General features: G+C 44.9%; 1 protein-coding gene across 2 annotated transcripts in view; it reads left to right on the forward strand.

Moving 5' to 3' along the window:
* The window catches only part of FGFRL1 (fibroblast growth factor receptor like 1), a 254,268-nt gene that overhangs the window by 213,420 nt on the left and 19,489 nt on the right, over nucleotides 1–21,359 (forward strand). For both annotated transcript variants that reach the window (XM_074992293.1, XM_074992294.1), the window contains one exon: nucleotides 18,570–18,650. In XM_074992293.1, the coding sequence (XP_074848394.1) occupies nucleotides 18,570–18,650 (81 nt within the window). The remainder of the gene's footprint in view (nucleotides 1–18,569; nucleotides 18,651–21,359) is intronic.

Raw genomic sequence — 21,359 nt, forward strand, 5'->3', positions numbered from 1 at the left:
GGGTAGGTATTCTCTTCCTGGTGTAAAACATAGTCTGATTCAGTAAAGTCTGTTCTCACAACAGTTCCACTTAGTAGGGTGACCATCCACCCCATTTTTGGTGGGACAGCCACGTATTTCGGGCTCCATACTGGTGTCCCGATTTATTTTGCAAAAGGGAGCTGGGAGCCAGACCATGCGGTGGCTCAGTTGCCACCTGGCTTCACCCAGCTGGGGCTGGAGCTGAGACTGGGCAGCAGGGTTCTGGAGCAGGAGCCTGGGGGGTTAAGTGGGGGTTGGGGCCAGAGATGTGGCGGAGCGAGGATCTGGGGCTTCAGTGTGATTGGATCCAGGGCCTGGGCTGCAGGGCTTAGAGCTGGGATTGAAGCCAGAGCTGCAGGGGGTTGAGCCTGGCCATGGAGTTTGGAGTGGGAGCCGGGGCTGGAGGGCAGGTTGGAGTGGGAGCTGGAGCTGGGGAGGTTGGAGCAGGGCCACTGAGCCAGGGATGTTGGAGCAGGGCCACTGAGCCAGGGATGTGAACCATGACCACAGTGGGGTTGGAGCCAGAGCTGTCTGGCTTCCCCCAGCTGGGAGCTGGACCTGTGCAGCCAGGCAGGCTGCTACCCATGACTTAGGGAAGCCAGGGGCTTTGCTGGTGAGGCGGCAGCCCTGTTCGCAGTGCCCCAGATAAGGTGACCATCTGTCCCATTTTGACTGGGATGGGGGTCATTCCCCATGTCCCATATTTGGCCTGGGGAGGTAGGGTCACCATACCACTTGTCACTTTGAAGACCAGAGAGATTTGGATATGTTTGAGCATCAGAGTGCTCCTTTAAACTGATCCTTCTCAGAGGCTGTGTCTACACATGCCCCTTCCTCTTGGAGGGGGCACGTTCATGAGGCACTTCAGAAGATGCTAATGAGGCACTGACATGAATATGCAGTGCCTCGTTAGCATAATGGCAGCCAAGCATGGTACAAAAGTGCTGCTTTTGGAACGTACGCTGCCTGGGTAGATGGGGGCCTTTTAACCCTGACTTCGAAAGCCCCTTCTTCCTATTTGCAGAATAAGGGTCTTCCGGAAGGGGGATTTCCTTCGGAAGGACACGGGGGTCCTTCAGAAGGAGCCCCATCTACATAGGAGCTTTGCTTCCGGAAGGGGATCTTCCAGAAGCGAGATCTCACAGGGTTATGCCAATGAGGCATGAGATATTTTAATCTGCACCTCATTAGCATCTTCCACTCCACTCATTACCATGCCCCTTCCAGCAGCGGGTGGGAAGCGAGTGTAGACACAGCTTTAGAGATTAACTGATTTATTAGGGCATAAGTTTTCCTGGGTAAAATCCATTTCACCAGATGGAATTGGAGCATTGTTTTGAGTGATCAGTCAAGGTGACAGTGGTCATTCAGTGACGCTGATGAGGAGATGTGACTGTTTGTCAAGGGGCTGTCACCCTTAGAAATAACAGCATTTGGGTCGAATTAAATGCACTGGTAAAAGTGGCTTGTTTTTTGTTCCTTCCCCTCCCCCCCAATGACGGAGCTGCTAGTTGTCACAGGTCTGGGCTAACAAAGGCACGTGCATCAGCTCAGCTTTACACTTCTATAGCTCTCTCCACCCAAGGATCTCAAAGCACTTTGTACACAGATATAACCCATATGTCCAAATGACTACATGACACTTCCAACTTCTCTTATCTCCACACCATACAATCTGCCTGAGGTCCAGAGAGCTCACTGAAGAGTTTTACATTGAATTAAACAGAGTATCTGACCAAATTGTGAGTGGTATGAATGATTTGCCTGTATTCCTAACAGCAGATAGGAATAAGGGTATTTCGAAGTTGCTGGGGTCCTTGCGAAAAGGAGCCCTGTCTGGACGAGCTGCGCAGTGGCGAGCTGCAGAAATTTCGAAGTGCTGTGGCTGCTGGCATTTTAATGAGGTGCTGCATATGTATTTCAGCACTTCATTAGTTTTGGGCTAGTGTAGACACGGCCTATGTTGTTGTTAAAGATACACACTAACACAGCTACCACCCTGATACTTAAAACTTTCTCTACAGCTACCACTAGGAAAAATTGGGAGCTGTTTTCGAATCATCTAGATCTGGCCTTAGGTGCTAGCCAATTTAACTGTCAGTCATTTAATCTGAATTACAATAAACCCAGAGACTCTAGTCTAGCCTACACATACCCTAAGACTATGTCTAAGTTGGGGTGGGCAATAATTTTTCCCGGGGGGTCGGGGAGGGAAGTACCTTGTGAGTTTTGGTATGTCACCACAGGCAGCTCATTATTACTGTATTAATGGTGAGGGTGTGGGATCTAGGAGGGAGTTTGGGTGCAGTAGGGAACTCTGGAATTGGAACAGTTGGCATGTAGAAGGGGGTGGCAGGTACAGGCTCTGGCTGGGAGGTGTTACCACAGGCTGCTCCCAGCTCCCAACGTGACAGGGTGCTCAGGCAGGTCACTGTACAGATCTGGCCCACGAGCCATGTTTTGCCCCACCCCTGCTCTAAGCTTTTGGGAGAAGGGTTTCCTATAGGGTTAATTAATCTACCCACAAGGAGCAGCAGTAACTATGTTGGTGGAAGAACCTCTCCTGCCAACATAACACTTTCCACACCAGCAGTTAGGCTGGTGTAACTCGCATTGCTCAGGGTGTGGTTTAGTCACCCGTCTGAGCAACATAAATTATAGGGAACCATGCTGTAGTATAGCCATAGCCTGACTATCTTCTGCCTCAGTTCCTCATTTGCAAAATGAGTGCTGCCCTTTTCCGTCTTCTCCCAGATCTTCAAAAGTGGCTGATGATGTGCAGCACATTAATGTTTGAGTCCCTGTGTCACAACCCTGCTCGCTGCGCCAATTCTGTTAGCCGGTGGCCAGGTAATGTGCGGTGAGGTACCAACTATGCCCTTGTTATTATCCAAGTTTAAAACTACAAGAGCAGAGAGCTCGTCGCTGCAAGCAGCCAAGACAGGCTGACGGATTTTCCTGGGTTCTAAGCAACCCAGTTTTTTACTGTTAGAGCAGGCAGCTCCTAGCACTCTCACCTACGGCCAGGCTGTTGTAACCAAATGGTTAAAGTTCTTTTGTTGTGCCGGCTGTGTTGCAGTGACAAAAGGGTTAACAAAATAGTTAGGCTTGGATCTTAACTAGTTACAAGTTTATTAAGCTACAGTTATAAGCGTAGGGTTACAAAAGGCTATTGTTTACTTTTTATATGCTAGCAAAGTACAGGTGTTAACAAGTTACGTTACAATCCAATACAAAGATATCTGTTACCATTTAACACAATGATATCTTGATACTAGTTACAGAGCTTTAATTCTTTAGCTGTGCACAAAAAAAAGTCAGAGACCTAGCATGGGTGTATTTTACCCTCTCTGCGTCTCTTGATACCAACGTAGCCAAGCCGGATTGGTTACTCAATTCCGCGGAAAGACGAATACGAGGTTGGGCGTTCCCAGCTGTGGACCTTGGGAGGCAATTACCTGACCCGACCAGCAGGTAGTGGGTGGAGATGCACTCAAAGTTAGAGTTTTGCTGGACCCATCTTTTATACCCCTTTTGGGTTATGTATTCTCTTTCTTATTTATGGTGCCAGATTATACTGGTCTGTCTTTGTGACTCCAGTTTGTTACAAGGGCATTTCTACTTAGTTTGCACTTGTAAGACAAGAGATAAACAATTTAGGAGTACAGGACATTTTTTTGTGTGGGCGGGGCACGTTCCCTTCTGGGTGATTGTGTGTGTGCATCATATTGATCAATGCCAGCTGGGGTGATTTCTTGAGGGTCCCCCCCCCTCTTATGTTGACAGTTTGGCCTGTTAGCCTTCTAGCTGTACTTTCTGCTTCTCAGGGTCACGATAAGCTAGCATATCTGGGCCTCAATGAGGGCATCAAAGACTGTGCTGTCAGCAGCCATTTTCGTGCCCTGTGTGCTCTTCAGTGGGGTGGGGGGGGGGGCGGCAACGAGCAAGCTGGCTTGTAAGGGGGAGACTCTGTCTGGCTACAGTCCCCAACTTCACATGCTTTTAAAGAGGGCCTGATTGTTAGAAAGTGCTGAGCATGCACCTTCTGAAAGCAGGCCCCCAGCCTACACTATGAGATAGTGGTGCAATTTCATTGCTCATGTACATATAATCAGGCTAAATAGCACTGGAGCTGCAGTAGATGGCAGCAGCACAGGCACGGATGACTCATGCCGAGTGCACACCCTTTAATTTCAGGTACATTTGTACTTAGCAGGTCTCGGCCACAGCTCTGCTGCCACTGTTGGTGCTATTGTGAGGGCACTGCTATTTATATACAGGCAGGCTCATTGAAAGCTAGCAAGAGTACGTGGACACAAAGGGGAAGCACCACAACCCTAAGTTGTAGTTGTGACATAGCTTGCAGCACTTTCGATATCTTGGCCTTTGTTGATTTAGCTTGTAAAGAAGGTGAACTAGCTCTGTTACTGTTCCATTCTCATGTATTGGTCTTATCCTGTTCCCCAATTCTGCTGCCAAATAGCAGGGTAGCATTTTTCAACATCAGGGAGTGCCATTTCATTCCACATGGTGAAGCTCTTCTAATGTTGTTGAATGCCCTTTTGACTTTTTCCACTATCCCACAGAAATGATTTCACTTTACAAGCCATTGTTTTGAAGTATGTTTTAGAAATTTCTAATGGCAGCTTTGGATAATATAGATAATTGTGGAGCAACCATTTTTACCATTTGTGTTTTACCCCACACAGAAAGCTGTAGTTTGCTGCATGTAATTAGGTTAAGTTTAATTTTGGCTACAAGTAGACCAATATTATCCAGTATAATATACTATAATCCTCCCTTTAAGTAGGATGCCAAGTGTTCCATTTGTTTTGGGAACCAACAAAATTGCCACTTGTCTAGAGTTGTACTTGGACAGAATTGTGAAAGTGGTAATGCTTCACTCCTTAGGCCAGTGTATTTTGTATCCTGACAATGTTCAGAAAATATCTGCAATGTTCATTGACCATTTTATAGATTGTCCGTGATGCAACATTGTGTCATCTCCATCAGAATGCTGAATCATTCCTGAAAATTGCTGTGTGGCCTAAGTTCCCATGTTAAGTGTCTGGAAATTGAATTGTTGAGGTGCTTAGCACCTTGCAGGAAATGGTTTAGACTCCCTTATACTCTTTGCCACTTCTATAGATTTTTTTTTTTAATTTCTAGCGTCCCTTCTTATTGCAGTGAATAAGAGTTCAAGAGCCAGTATGAAAAGCAGAAGTTGCATTATTATACCTGCCATAGTCTACAAACCAATGCTACTGGTGTTGGCACTTGCTCATTGTTACCTAAGGCAATTTATTATTACATAACACTTTCTTTATAAAAGGTTGGTCCAAAGTATAAGCTTTCTAGTCAACAGATAGGTGTTGGCTCTCAAACCTTTCAAATGCTTTCACTGCACCTCACTTTCAGTGGTTTATATGCCATTCACAAAATCCATCTGGAAACAAGTGTTTGAATTGTTTAGCATAAGGTTCTCAGATCATGAGTGAGCTAGCAGTTGACTCTTTAGATTACATAACTGTTCAGGTCTACATCTATTTAAGAGTATTTGCCTATTGTTCTCATACAGATGTGGAATTTTGTTCTTTTGGAGGAGTCAATACAACGGCAGTATTTAAATCTGAGAGGAAATATTCTTAAATACATTGTAGTGCTTTGCTGAATACCTTATTATTTTGATTCCACTTGTAGAGGTCATCCTGGAGCATGTCTGCCAGGAAGATATTAAATAGTGTAGGATCTATCGCACACCGTTGTTTGACTCCCATCCTTTCTTCAGTTGGTTCATTTGGGTGACCATTGTTGAGTATCATGGCCTGCATGTTGTCATGTAAGAGGTGTATGATGTTGAGGAATTTTGGCGGACAACCAAAGTGTCACAGGATCTTCCAGAGAGCCTCACAGTTGACAACATCAAATGTTTTAGTCAAGTAGAAGAATGCCATATACAATGACAAGTCTGACTGGCCTGAGCACCAAACAGCCCTCATTGCTTGAGAGCTGAAGAGGTTCAAGGTTGACTTTGCTGCTTTGAGTGCAGCCCAGCTAGCTGAAGAAAGCCATACTAGAGAAACTGGTGGTGGCTGTACCTTCATTTGGAGACGTAAACACCAAGACAAGCACTGCATACATGGAGTCTGCTTTGCTATTAAGAATAGCCTTATGTGCAGCCGCAGTAAACATCCTACTGATGTCAGCGAACATCACATGATGCTGTGTCTTAGGCTGACTAACAACCAGTTCACAACAGTAGTCAGTGCTTATACTCTCACCCTACAAGCTGGTGAAAATACCAAGGAATGCTTCTATGTACACCTCAACAGCATCATCAGAGATGTTCCTAGGGATGATTAGTTTGAAGTTCCTGAGAACAATGTCATTGGGAAGGACAATGTAGGAAAAATGAGCTCCAGTGGTCACCATCTTCTCACACTACACACTCTGTGTTGACAGTGGTCATGTTACAAGGAACACCTTGTTCCAGCAGAAGAATCGTCTCAAGACCTCCCAGCAATACCCACAGTCGGGACACTGGCACCTGCTTGATTATGCCACTGACTGGTCTTTAGGCAGTGCTTACATCCATATCACTCATGCTGTGATTGATGGTGATGACTGATGGACTGACCTCTGATAAATACATTCCATTATGTCGCTCAAATAGCACCAAAGTGTATTGTCACTCAAGAAAACCACCATGAGAGGATCAACACTAGGGGGAAGGGGTTTAAAGGACCAAGTGATGAGGCTTACCTTCCAGCAAAGCCTCAGCGACAAGCTTCTCAGCCAAGACCCACCAGAGGACTATCTTCGGGCATGGTCCTTTCTGAAAATCACTGTCCTGGAAACCTATGGTGGAACCCTTGGCTATACCAGTGAAGGAACCAGGATTGTTTTGATACTAATGATAAGGAGATTCAGGACCTAACTGATGTTAAACACAGGTCATTCAAAGCCTGGCATAGCAACTTCACATCTCTGCAGAAGAAACATTATTACAAGCTTGCCAAGGCTGAGGTACAACGAAGAATTAGAGTCCTTAAAAACAACTGATGGAGAGACAAAGCAAAGGAAATACAGGCATATGCCGACTCTAACAACAGTCATTATTTCTATAATGATATTAGGGCAATGTATAGACCTCTGAAAGAGGCTGTCACTCCCCTATGATCAGCGGATGGGACATTGTTTGTCAAGATCAAAGATGGCATCAGCCACCTTTTCAACCATGAAACAACTGTCAACACCATTTTCAAAGTGATCACCAGTCTACCTGTCCCATTTTCATATGGACTGTGACCCTCCATCTATGAGATCCGAGATATTTAAACAGGGAGGCCCATCCCTGCTGTTGTGCCTATAGTGCCTCAATCAGATGATCTGGAAAGAGAGAACCATACCCAGCAAGTTCAGAGATGCTGTCATAGTGACCATCATTAAGAATATTGACTGGGTGGACTGCAGAAACTACTGAGGGATCTCCTTGCTTTCAACCACAGGTAAAATTCTTGCCAGAGTCCTCCTAAACCCTCTCCTTCCACTGGCAGAAGTTCTTCTGGAGCCACAGTGAGGCTTGCAACTACAGAGAGGAATAAATGACATAATCTTTTCTGCCTGCCTAATGCAAGAGATGTGTCAGGAGCAATGTCAGCAGGAATTAATAAACATTTATTGTAGATACTACATAGGGTAATAATAGCGATATAACTTAATTTGTGTGGCATATGGCTGCTGCCAAGACTCACGCAGAGGGTAAACTATTGATTAGAGTACAGGCTTGAGAGCGAGGACTTGCGCATAACTCCATGGCACTGCCACAGCCTTGTTCTCACTGAGCAGGGGTTAGTAATTGAAGGTAAACTTTTCAGAAGAACGTAAGTAATTTAGGACCTTTTGAAAATAGGAATTAGGCTCCTAAAACACTTACATACTTTTGAAAATTGTACCCTGGAGCTCTTTATGCTTCAGTTTCCCTATCTGTAAAATAGGGTGACATTTAGGGTTGTTAACATTCCCCCAGACCAGGCACCCAGCAACCCTAAATGACACCTGGACACAGAAGCTGAAAAACAGACTGGGTAAAATCTGGACAGGTCACAACTCTTAAGTGGATCAAGAATGGAATAACTAACTCATCGTGTGGTACAGAGCTCTCAACTGCGATGTGCCAGGAAGAGGAGTTGCCCTATCAGGAAGAGGGATTCTGTTTGATATCTGCTTTGAAATAGACACCTGAAAACAGGTTGTGGAGGAGTTGGTGGCTTGGGAAGGAGCCAGGCCTGTGACTGCCTTTGTAAAGTAATTGTTTTTATGGATCTGTCAGGGAGCTCTGGTGGTACAGTGATTAGCTCCAGATGTTTGCCCCTACGTTTCTGTTGTGATTAGGACTGTAGATAGTGGATAGTGACAGGCTGCAGCTCTTTAGAACAGAAATATCACCTAGACAGTAGAAAGCACAAAACATTCACATGTGCGTTTTCAGATGCTTTCTCTGGCTGTGTGGTGGGGGAGTGAAAAGGAAGAAATGTTTTAAAGATGGGCCTAGATCCTAAACTTCTGTAAATCACCATGGTTCCATTAAATATAATGGATATGTGCACATTTACACTAGCTGAGCTTCTGCTCCAGGATTTATACCAAACCGTGCAACACAGCATTGAGGGTGAGTTTTACATCTCAGAGGGAAATGATTACAGCACCACCTCCTACCTTCATTCTGCAGGAGGGGTACTCCATTGAGAACTAAAGGCTTGTCTCCACTCTAGGGTGGACTGATGCTGCATCAATCTATCTGTGGTTGATTTGGTGAGTCTAGTAAAGACTTACTAAATTGACTGCCGATCACTTTCCTGTCAACTTCAGTACTCCAGAAGAATGAAATGAATAAGGGGAGTGGATGGGAGAATTTTTCTGTTGCCCCCCCCCCCCCCCCAATATGGGCCCCAAGGTAAGTAGATCTGTGCTAAGTCAAACTGAGTTACTTTACTAGCATAACTCAAATTGCATCACGTAGAGTGACCTGTCCTTGTCATATAGACCTGCCCTCTGAAACCCCTGCACAGTCCTTAGAGAATGCAGTTCTTAGAATTAGTAAATGAGAAACACTTGAGGGTAGTGATAATGTATTGACTCTTGGTTTTGATGCTAAAAGATCATCTTATCAGTCCATTCCATGTATATGCTTCTACTGTCTGATTTATAACTCTTACTGGTGGTACAATATCACCCTATTCTCAACCACAGCTAAGTGTTCTCAGTAAAGATTCTGATAATTGGCTGAACCAGCTTTGGTATCAGGGTTTGTAAATTCTTCTGGTCCACAGACTAAGAAACCACCCTGTTGGGAAGTTTCCAGACATTCAACCTAAATATCATTATTGCATTCTATTATGTGTATAGTTATTCTACTTAGGTCCCCATAATTTTCCTGTCCCTACTTGACGTGGTGTTCCATCTCCCTACCTTATACATTTAATTTTTAAAGTAAGTATGTTATCCTTGTCCAAACCAAAGCTTTTTTTTACCAAGCCCAAAACAATACATCACAACATTCCTTCATGATTACCGGAGAGAATAGACTAGATCTGAAGAAGACTCATCCCCTCTGACATAGAAACTTGGAAGAAAATTGTTGTGCTCATTGGAAAGCATTTCGCTTTGGACCTGCAGAAGCATTTACTTTCACTTCCATACTGAGATGTGGAATGCAAAGGAAACAATCACAGTGCTTTCAGTAATAATGGTAAACAGTAATACAGTGTTTTCCATCAAAATGAAAGTGGCAAAATGGATCTGTGTATCTTTATCTCCATTTCACAGGCATCAGAGTTAAAGTGACTTGCTCAAGGTCCTGGAGAGGGTCCTTGCTTTAGCCAGGAACAGAACCCAACTTTCTAACTTCTTGTCCAGGGCACTAATGACTAGATCACACTGCCTCCTCTCAATATGACAGGACAACCTGCTTGAAATCATTTACCTTGCAACAGATTTTTGACTCCAGGAAGCCTGCCAGGCCTGTGACAGAGTAGAAGTCAGGTTTTTGACTGGAAATTATCACAAAATTGGACAACACTTAAAGTGCAACCAACCCATTAACACAAACAGTTGCTTTATGTTTAGCAAATTCTGGGCTTAAGTATCTATAACCCTGGTTGTTTTTGGCAGAGTCAGAGTCAAAGGCAGAAATATCTTTGGTGCCCATTAAATTGCCAAACTGTGAGCAAACTTTTCAGTTATTGCTTTTAAAACAGTGTAGTGTTCTTTGGCTATGTGCTGTCTGGAACAGGTTTGGTCTGTTTCATATTAGGGAGGGTTGTTTGGCTGGGGCAGAAAAAGGTTTTTTTTTTCCTTCTTGAGGCACTCCTAATCCTTTTGTTTCACTGCATCCTTCCCCCCCACCCCCAGAAGGGCCGTACTAACATAATTTCCTGCTTTCCCTTCATATTATCCCTGTTGATAGAGTTGACAGGCAAGGAAATGGTAAGAACAAGCAGAAGAATTGTTGGAAGAGCTATGGAAAACTTTCATAACAGCAAAAATTTGAACCAGTTTCTGAATACTGGGCTGACTTCCTGTCAGAGACAGGCTCACCCCATCTGAGCACCTCTTACACAGTGTTCAGATGTGAAATTTGTGACTGACCCTATCTCTGTGATGAGCTCAACCTAAAATTCAGACCCGGGCGTCCCCCGATGTGGAAGAAATTCAGAACTGGATCCAGATCCAAACTTTGCACCTGGAGCTTGTCTTGGGTTTCAGGCCAAACTTGGCTGAGATTAGTGCTGCCAGTGACAAGGTTTCAAGAGTCATGAATTTGACTTCTGCTCTCTCTGAGCCTTTTATGGTTTACCCAGGTTAAGTTCTCTGACTCTTCTCCACAATCACGAGGGCTAGATTTTTTTTTTTCCTAAACGAAAACTGAAATTCTCAAGTAAGTCCATGCCTTCAGGAGCTAAGGCGTCAAGAAAAACAGCCAATATTATGAGACTCACAATAAGATTACTAGCTGATGTAGGTTTTCAGATGGAAATCACATGTTGGCGGGTTTGCTTGAATGTCACTGAACCTCAGGGATTAATTGAAACCCGAAATTTCCAACAAAACTCGAGCTGTGTTAATCCACAGTAAGGAGATCTGGTGAAAGGATCACTTTAATCTACATGAGCCAAAAACTGGCCAGTGCTGTACAGCCGTGGCTCCCAGGCACTAATCGCCATGTTAACAAGGCACCACCATTATGGTGGTAACAGACTGACTGACAAAAAAGAGATTCAGAGAATTCTTTTTCTTTCAATGAGACAAAATCACGATTTCTTTACCAGATGCCCATGAGCACAGTACTTCTTCTGACTACAGTATCAGGTGCAATTTTGTGGTGCGTTTCCATCCTTCACTCTTGTCTCAAGAAGCTGGTGGCACCCCTGTGAGCCAAAGTTCCTCTAATTCATGTTAAGGCCCAAGTTTAATCTCCCCTAAGCAAGCAAACGTATTTCCGTTTGCACAGCTCTCTCACTGGACCTCTCCAGTTTCAGGAGACAGGAGGACCCAGAGGTGGTTTAGCATTTGCTTTGGATTTGGGTAAATGAGGGAGCAGATCTGGAAACCAGACTTGTGGGGAGAGCTCTTTCATTCGTGCATAAGAGGAGGCCTCATTACAGTTGTTCAAGCCTGACTGGATTACATCACTTTCAGTTTCCCCCTCATTTCACTTTCTCCTTGCTTGCCTCTGTTCCTTTATTTACACCCCCTTGTACGGCTGTCCCGGGAGCTGCCTTAATGATGCATGCTGATCACTTCATTCTCCATTCCCCACCCCCTTGTTGCTTTGAAGTGTGCTCAGGTCTCAGGCCGGAGTTCAAAGGTCACTTTGTTTATTTATGCAAAGCTGGATCATCTGTGAAATGGGGCTTTCAAGGCCTCTGACATCAAACGCTCCAAAGCTGGCCCCATCTAGTCAAAGCAGGGACTGGTCTTGCATTATAACAAATTAAAGCAACTTTGTGGATCACAGACAAACAGGGTTAGATATTTTCTTCATAAAACGAGGCGTTGCTTTGACCCTTTGAAGAGGGGCTGATCAGAACCTACAGTTGGCCTGAAAACAAGACATTCCCTTTCAGCTAATATGACACATTCTCAGAAAGTCCTGAGTAAATAAAATCTGATCCTAGCTGGGTAACAGCCTGTAAATATTTCCCATCAGTTTCTCTCAGATCCCAACTGTCATTCAGAACTTTTGATTTGTTTTGACTTCTAAGAAGGAGGCAGATCTGGAGCAATTTTGCTATAATAATAAATAGTCATAATAACACTAATCATAATATCCTTCTTGTATGTGGTACTCTTTATCCCCTATGATCCCAAAGGGTTATGTAAACTACTGTACAGAAATCCCTTCACTGCACGGAGCCAGTGCTGGGGTGGGAAGGGGTTGCACGCAGGCTGACAACAGAGCATGATGTGGAAGGGAAATTTCAGCATCTTCATCAAGATAAGCTCACAGTCTGAGCCTGTGTATCCTGTAATGCGAGGGGCCCAATTCTGTATTAATGATTATTAAATAGTGAGGCAACATTCTGTGCATTCTATCCCCCTGAATTCTCTTCATTCTGATTCTCTTCTCTATGAACACAAGTAACATAGGTTCATAATTGAACATACATAAAAGGTGTCAGTGACTGTTTTCAGTTATGGGATTTTCACTCTGCCCATCCTGCTGTGGTGAGGTTCAGGCAGTCCAGTTCAGAGCCACCTTCTGTCAATGTGTGCCAAAAGAAGGAGGAATTTGTAGATAACTTCAGTAGCTCATCTTTGTGGGTATTACTTCTTCCCTTGAATATATGGAGATACACATCTCATAGAGTTAGAAGGGACCTTGGGAGGTCATTGAGTCCAGTCCCCTGCCCTCTTGGCAGTACCAAGCATCATCCCTGACAGATCTCTTTTTTTATAAAAAAAAACAAAAAAACAAAAACAAAACCTATTTGCCCCAGACCCCTAAATGGCCTCCTCAAGGACTGAGCTCACAACCCTGGGTTTAGTAGGCTAATACTCAAATCCCTGAGCTATACCTCCCCCCATTGTTCTTTGTGCTCCCTGGCTGCAGGCTGGACTGAACCCCTGCTGCCTGACTTCAGGACTAGTACAGAAAACATACATGGCAATCCAATTAAACAAACCTGTAGGAAAACTGAAGAGTAAAAGGCAGTAGAAGGCAGTACCCAGTAGGGCAGAGAGGCAGGAAATAAAGCCACCAGGAGCCCAGCTACAGTAAAATGGCAAATTACATGCTTAAGAATTTTGTGGCATGTTGTAAAAATGCCAAATTCTCTGACCACAGAATTACAAAATCCAAGGTTTTTGTTTGAGGTGACAGGACAGTCAGAATCCTTAGAGCTATTATTTTGTACTCTCTGCGGGCTTGTGGAAAGAATCCTGGGTTGCTTTACACTCATTTCACATTTTCAATGTTATCATCACAATTATGAGGGTTAGAAAAACAAGGCCTTAATCATACACCAGCCAAGGATCTGTGCACGCTCGTTCTCCCTATTTATTGAAGAGTTTTGATTCTGTAGCATAATTCTGTCACAAAGGATGAATTCCATGGTGAATCCCACAGCCACTAAACCACAGAATGTGCAGATCTTACCCATAGCTTTACAGATGTTCTGGATCTTTAAAGTTCATGCTGTGGTTTTGAGAGGAGTAGGGACGACATCTCAGTTTTTTAAGATCTTGTCCAAAAAGTGTGTACAGAGGAAACATGCATGGAAAGCAATTTTTGTACCTGAAAAACTCCACTGGCCTACCTGGGATTTAACCATGGAGTTGTAGAAAATTATACTGTTACAGACATAAGGTGCATAGTCTATTAGTCTATCAGCTCCAGCTGTAATGATATGTTTTTTTATTTTTTTTTAAAAAGAGGACAGGAACAGAGCATCCCACTTCATTGTTAGTCACTGTCTGATTTCTTCAGGTTGTCCTGACAGTTTTGAATACAACCAGAAGTCATCTCTCGGTTGCTTTGTTCTTCACGGGTATTCAAGTCATAGTTGCACATGAGCAACTGCTTCAGGTCTGCTATCCGTGCAATACAGTATTGTTCATCAGGTATCTTGCATGATTTACTTCCTTGGCTGCACAAGAAACATTGCTGCTACAGATAAAGAAAATGATTGTAGGATTGAATACAATGCCACTTGTCAAAAACGCAATGCTAAATACGAATTGGCACCACTCATGAAAGTGGTGGCCAAACATAAACAATTGTCTTAATGTATCTAGATCCAGAGGAACCAAGCAGAGGTAAGGAAGAAGTGAATCCCGCAAATCTCCTGCCTTTTGGGCTTTCCTCACTTCTAGCCTCTAGATCTTTTCATGTGATTTTTTGGGATTTGTACATCCAACCCTTAGTCTCTCCCAAGCTCTTTCCTTAGGCTCACAGATTTCTCTTCAGCTGCAAGTAGAATTTCCCCTCGTATCACTGGGGTTGGTACATGGTGATTGATGGCAACTCTCTGGATGGGCAGCCATTCATTATGATAACAGTCCTGAGTTGAAGAGGACAACTTACCCACCAGGATGGAAAATTTTAAAAAGAGCCTTTGTACCCAGCTAGCCCTGCCCTCTGATGTTTACACCTGTGAGCTTTGAGGGAGTTCAGAGCTGGATCCAGATTCATGGCACAGGTCACTCTTTAGAATCGAGCAAGCTTGAAGGAGAATGTTAGCTGGAGAGGGAGCAGGATAGGTCCATGTTGCTCTGCTGAAGAGTGCATATCCTGGTATAATGAGACTCCACTGAGTGTGAAGCTGTTGAGTCCAAGCACCAACCAAAAAGCCTTTTGCTATATCTCAGCCTTTTGCAGTATCTGAGTCTAAAATGTTATATTTCTTTTCTTTAGATGTGTTAACTGAGTTCTGATTTTAGGCTGCAGCGTTTAGGACACACGCAGATAGTGAGAGACTCAATGAATTTGAAAAATCTTGGTCAAATTCAGTCACTATTTATCCAGGGCTGGTTTTGGGGTTTTTTTTTCCCCCCTACCCAAAAAGTTTGTTATTCTTTGGGTTCTCCCCCACCACCCCAAAACATTTTTTTCTGAGTATTGTAGGTAACTCCACAGGTTTGGGATTTGGCTGGATAACAAGCAAAGAGTCGTCTTCAAAGGATCAAACGGATTTGGAGCAATTTGGCTGACATCAAAGGCTTGGCAACATGTCAAGTGGTGTTGAAAATGCCAGTTAGTGTGTGTAAGCGAAGCAGGGGTTGCACATGACCTGACATACTGTAACTTGAGGCAGGAGGCAAGGGTGGGTATGCTGCTCTTTGTACATCAAGCTGAAGAGGATTAAGATAAAATTGACAGAGCATCGCCACTTAAACGTCTTATTCACTTTTAAGATGTTCAGCAGATGAACAATTGGCACCAATTCTTTCATATCTAACCGTGACTTTCTTTCTTTCTTTCTTCCCCCCGCCCCTGCTCCTTTCTTTCTAAGTAGTTTTTGATTGTGCAGAGATATTTCCAGGTTATTTGGTCGAAAGCATTGCAAGATTCCATTTCCAAGGATGTTAATATGTCTGGAAAAAATGATGAGACATAGTTTATTTTGTTCTTACTCAGAAAGAAACCAGTTTGTCATTTGCAAGGGACTGATGGTGTTGTCCTCTTCTTCTTTTTTGTTCCACTCACTGCATTATATTTTCAAAGGTTGCGAAGTTACATTTGCGAGGCACTGTGTGGAAGCTGTTTCCAGCTGTGCATTCTGGGGTCTGTGCAACATGGGCTGCTGATACGCAAGCCGAGAAGGACTCCCAGTTGTATGTTTTCACTAAGGGCAGAGGGTTAGTCAATGTTGCCTTTAAGGGTCTTAGGCAATTCTGTTTCATGCTACTTTCTAAAGGCTTGTGTGTGAGCTGGCCATGACCCTTGTGAAAGCTTTCTGTGTTCTCAGTGACTGGAGGGGAGACAGCTTCAGTGAGCTGCTGGAGTTACAACCTGCTGCACTGCTGCCTTGGAAGTTTTCTTTTCCCTCCTAAGTGACAGCTGCACGTACTTCTAGGGAAACTTCACTTGGAGAATCGCAGACAGAACAGAAAAACATGTACTGGGGGAGGCACCCTGCATGGCATCTCAGGCATTCTCCCTGGATGCTTGGACACAGCAGCAAATGAGCCATGCACGTGCAGGCATAAAGCTCCTGGTGCTAAAAACACAGACAATTTTCCAATGGGGCAGTAATTGAGGGAGTTCCTGGGGCGAGAGTGCAGGTTACGTATAACCTATTCTTCCTTAAAATCTCTGCCAGAGCTCATTGTACTGCTTAAGCACTATCCGCCTTGCTAATGAGCTACAGAGACTAGATCCTTTATTTCTAAGAATTTCCAAACATGCTTGTATGTGTGCTATTTCCCCGGTACACTGCAGCAGAGATTACAGCGAGGCTTTCCTTGCTTCCATCCTTCAGATCTTTGCATGCAGATTTCAGAATTTGTCCAATTGAAGCCTTAGGCTTGGTCTACACTAGGTAGGAAAGTCAACTGCAGATACACAGTTCTAGCTAGGGCAATTGCACAGCTAGAATCAACGTATCTGCAATCAACTTCCCTGGCCGTCCTAACGGAGTTTGTCCCATCAAGCTCCCTTACTCCTTGTGACATTGAGGAGACCAGGGGGTTGACTGCCAACCCCTGATAGGTTGATTTCACATGTTCCTACCAGGCACATGAAATCAAACCCTGGGAGAATGACCCTGAGCAGGTTGATCTTCTGGGTACTGTGGACATAACCATATGTCTCTCCCATGTTCTTAGGCTCACAGATTTCTCTTGAGCTGCATGTACAATTTGCACTCATATCACTGGGGCTGGTGCACAGTGACTAATGGGGCAGCCTTTAGTTATCAGAACAGTCCTGAGGTGAAGAGAACAAATTACCCACCAGGACGGAAACGTTTAAAAAAGAGCCTTTGTGCCCAGCTAGCCCCACCCCTGGTAGTTTGCAGCCAGTGCGAGGCCTGGAGTGGGGAGAAGGGAGAAAACCTTGCTCAACTTGAGGCTGACTGGTGAAGAGGCAGGAGCTGGCTGAAGAGAAGGGTCACTAGCCTACCGGCAAAGGCAGCCGCCAAGACATACTCCCACCTTCTTGGCTAAAGCAAGTACAGAAGAGACTTAAGAGCATCCGTCTGGGTGACTGAAGCACAGAGCCCTTGTGTGGCTCTGGCCCCACCAAATTTGAGGCTGCCTTACCTAGAGAAGTCTGGAAGTGCAGCAGGGCTCTGCCCAAGGCCCACAAATGGGTGTTGTTAGCAACAAGGCACCTCAGTGGCCTGGACTGTAGGAGCCATTCCCCACAATGAATGCACAGCGGTAGGAAACAGTTTAGGGCGGTGGATTTAGACTCCCCACTGGGAGGTGTACGCAGGGATTCATTCACATAAGACCCAGGGCTGGGACCTAGTGGAGAGGAAGGGCCTGGATTCCTCTACCCAACTGTCTTAAAGACTGGAGCACCTTGACCAATGAAGCAAGGGGCCGGGAGTCAAGCATTCCAACAAGTAGGATACCTGGCCAGCCAAGCTCCCTGTTGCAAATCCCACTCCCTGATTTCCAGAATCTCTGAAAATAGGGCCACTTCACTTGGTGCTGAAATAGGAATCTCAGTCTGTCGCACGTTTGCATACTCTGGCCTGAGAGGCTTGTCTGAAATGATCTGTGTTATCATAAAGGAGATGTCACTGCTTTGCCTGCAATGAAGGGTTCTAATCCTGGTTCTCTCAGTGATGCGTTATGTGACTTGGGTAACTCTCTGAACCTCTCTTTACCCGTTTGAAAAATGGGGACAGTAGTATGTACTTTCTGCTACTCTTTGTCATGTCCATCTGAACTGGGAAGGAGGTTTTTTCCTAATGATTGAGGTCAGGACTAGATAGGCCATGCATTTAGTCCAATACAGTGCAGTGAAGTTAGGCTTTTTTAAAAAAAAGAAATTGCCTGTCTGCTCAACATTGTTGCCTTCTTGATCAAAGCTGTGCATTCAGCTTTCTCCCAGGTTGGTTTGATCCCAATAAGCCAGCTTCTCTCTTGATCTTTTATGGAAACTACAAGGTAAAACTGTTGCCAGAATTCCACTCTTTGCACGCCGCATGACTGATCACATAAGTCTCTCCCACCTCCTGAGTTTAATTAGCTGTAATTTTGATGTATATCATTATTTGCATGGAGGGTAGAATGGATCAGCTCCTCCAAGGGAACGCTGACCAGTAAATATAAACAAAAGGGCTTTTGTCAGCTATTAATGGAAACATTTATTAATCTTCTATCATGGTAGTAGCTGACTGAAAAGCTCATAAAGCAGCAAGCAAAATTGTTCATTAAATGGGCCAGGCTGCAAGCATCAAGAAGTGAATGCAAAATGCACATTTAGTGCCTTGTGGCAGCACAGTGCCTCCCAAAGGAAACGCAACCTCCTGTCAAAAGCAGCTGTGTTGGAGGAGATGTTTCTTAGTGCTTCTCTTTTCCTTTCTTTGCAGAGGATGCCAGCTCAGGAAAGGACAGCCCAGTGTCTGAAGGCTCCAATGGCGAATATGAAGATAATGCTGGGAAGCAGTGGGGTAAGGGACAGATGTGGGTTTTGTTGGCTTCCTACACATCCCTGTGCTATCCATCCCAGTCTGCCTTAATATCACATGGCGCTGAAGGAATGGTGAAGACTGTGGGAGGAATTCAGGGATCAGATTGGTTTGTATCTGTGGCAGCTTAAACATCACATGGAATCTCAGGCTATGTCTACACTAGGGAAAGTAAATCAATTGCAGATACGCAACTGCATAGCTAGAATAGACATATCTACAATCGACTTATGTGGCCAGCCACACGGAAGAAGGTCAACAGGGGAGTTTCTCCCATTGACCTCCCTTATTCCTCATGTCTTGCAAGGGGAACAGTGTCAATGCCAATTTTCCACATCCCTACCAAGTGCACACAATCAAACCCTGAATGTCGACCCTGAGTGGGTCGATCTTCCAGGGTATTTAAACATGGCCTCAGTTGAATCCATCAGTTCAAACTGATCTCTTCCTTTATTAAGTGTCCTCCCTTCCTGCACCAGGAAATATAGATGGTGACCCACATTCAAGCATCTATATGCCCTAGCGTGGTGCTGTGTGTCCTCTGCCTGGGAAACCCTAGGATGGCTGCACACAGATTCTCCATAAAAGCTGTATTGAAATGTATTGTGGGATTTTTAAAAGCATGCAGTGCCAGCCTCACTCTGCTCAAATGAGAGGTTTGGCTTCCACAAGAGCACATTTAGGCCACTGCTGAGCACTTCTGAAAATCAGGAAGTTGGTAGTACAAAGCTCGCAGGTGGAGATGCAGTCAGTTCATTAACATCTCTTTAGCCAGTATAGAGTTAAACCACCTCCCTGACTGATGCAAGGTATACTGTAAGAAGACCTCTTTGCCTGTATAGGCTGTGTCTATACAGTGCTTTTTGCCTGTATGTTAGTTGGGAGGATGAGGAGGATTTTTGGTTGTTGTTTTGTTTTCCCCCATACTCCTAATCAGCATAACATAAACTGCTCTGTGTTCATGGGCTTTAGAATCTCAGGGTTGCATTCATCTTGTCGTGGGCTTACTAGTGGAAGCTGCTAAAACTAACTCCAGAAAAAGGGGTCTGAAGTGTGCCTGGTTTGTGGGTGTCCTGAGCCCGGGTTTGGTCCCAGCTGTCTTCTACATGCTCTTTGTGGAAAAGCAAAACAAGGCCAGTCACTCCTGGCATGGGTACGGATTTGAGTTGATGGCCCAAAGGTGTCAGGCACAGTATCTCATTTTTGCTTTAATGGCCTGGCTGCAGCATATCCCTTTTTCATATTTTTAGTTCATCATTTGGGTTCCTGTAACTATTTCTGAGAGATTTTGTCCAGTCTACATACGAACATCAGAATGGCCACACTGGGTCAGACCAAAGGTCCATCTAGCCCAGTGTCCTGTCTTCTTACAGTGACCAATGCCAGATGCCCCGGGAGAGTGAACAGAACAGTTAGTCATCAAATGATCTCTCTCCTGTCATCCATTTCCAGCCTCTGACAAACGGACGCCAGGGACTCCATTCCTATCCATCCATTGATGATCCTAACCTCCATGAGTCTGATTAGTTCTGAAGTCTAATTTATCTAGTCGAAAGAGCCCTAGTCAAGAATTTACCTTGTCTCAATAGGACTGATCCAAGCTGTCGGAATAGAAAATTCCCAAACAAACTAATGTAGCAAATGTATGACTACCAACTTCAGGAAAGGCACCATGTTGTGAAACGTGACCAGTTGCTAACTTCATAGCAATGATGAGTGAAAGTCATTCTGCTTGAAAAGGAGAAGCTCCTACCCCTGGAGCTAAGGATAATCTCCTCCAGCTGTTGGCACTTGGGGGTGTGTGACACATCATTTTGTAGTTCTTGTTGACACCAGGAGAGGGCAGTGATGTGCATTAAAGTTAATGACATGATTACGCCTACAGCGTTAGCATCTGTTTTGTACAAGACTGCAGACGGTCCAGAAGCCAGTGCTTGTTCTGGAGAGTTGTTGAAGAGGGGTTTAATTGTGAGAGAAGATAGCAGATTTTTGTAGGGGAAGGAGAGAAGATTCAGCTACTCCACAGGTCTAGAAATCTCACAGGACAGATTCTACACATAGCACATGAAAAGCTACACACCCACAGCTGTCTTCAGACCTCATTGCCATAAGGGGCATGAGGCAGAAGTTGAGCTCTATGGCAAATGTGCCCCCTAGAGGTAACTGTTGCGATAAATTGGATGTTTCTGCAACCACTGAATTAACTCGCCTCTGTGAATAGGCTATGGCAGGTAGGCCCGTTGATGGATGGTGCGGGGAGTGGGACAGAAGGGGCAGCTTCCCCGGAGCCCAGTGATTCAAAATGGCCCAGGGCTCCTGGCCTTGGCGGTGGAAGCAGTTGGAGCTCAAGGCCCTTTAAATCACCACTGGAGCCCTGGGGCTGTGCAGTCAGTGCCATGGTAAGGGCTGATGGGCAGGGGAGGTGAGGGGAGGGAGAGAGGGGATTGCAGTCCAGACAGCATTGAGGACTGGCTGCCCCCTAGCCCAGCCCCCACCTACTGAGATGCCACTTCTTCTGGGAACATGGAATCCCCTGACTTGCCCAGGGACCCAGCAATTTCTTGCTTCCTCCTCCCTTACCACCCCCACCCCCCAATGGCAGGCACCTCTGAGGTTTATCCGCCCCTCTGTGAGATAATCCTCAAGGAAAGGGCTCTGTTAAACTGCTTCCTACCAGGTTTTTTGGCTTGA

This window comes from Carettochelys insculpta, chromosome 4 (genome assembly GCF_033958435.1).
Source record: "Carettochelys insculpta isolate YL-2023 chromosome 4, ASM3395843v1, whole genome shotgun sequence".
Classification (NCBI taxonomy): Eukaryota; Metazoa; Chordata; order Testudines; family Carettochelyidae; genus Carettochelys; species Carettochelys insculpta.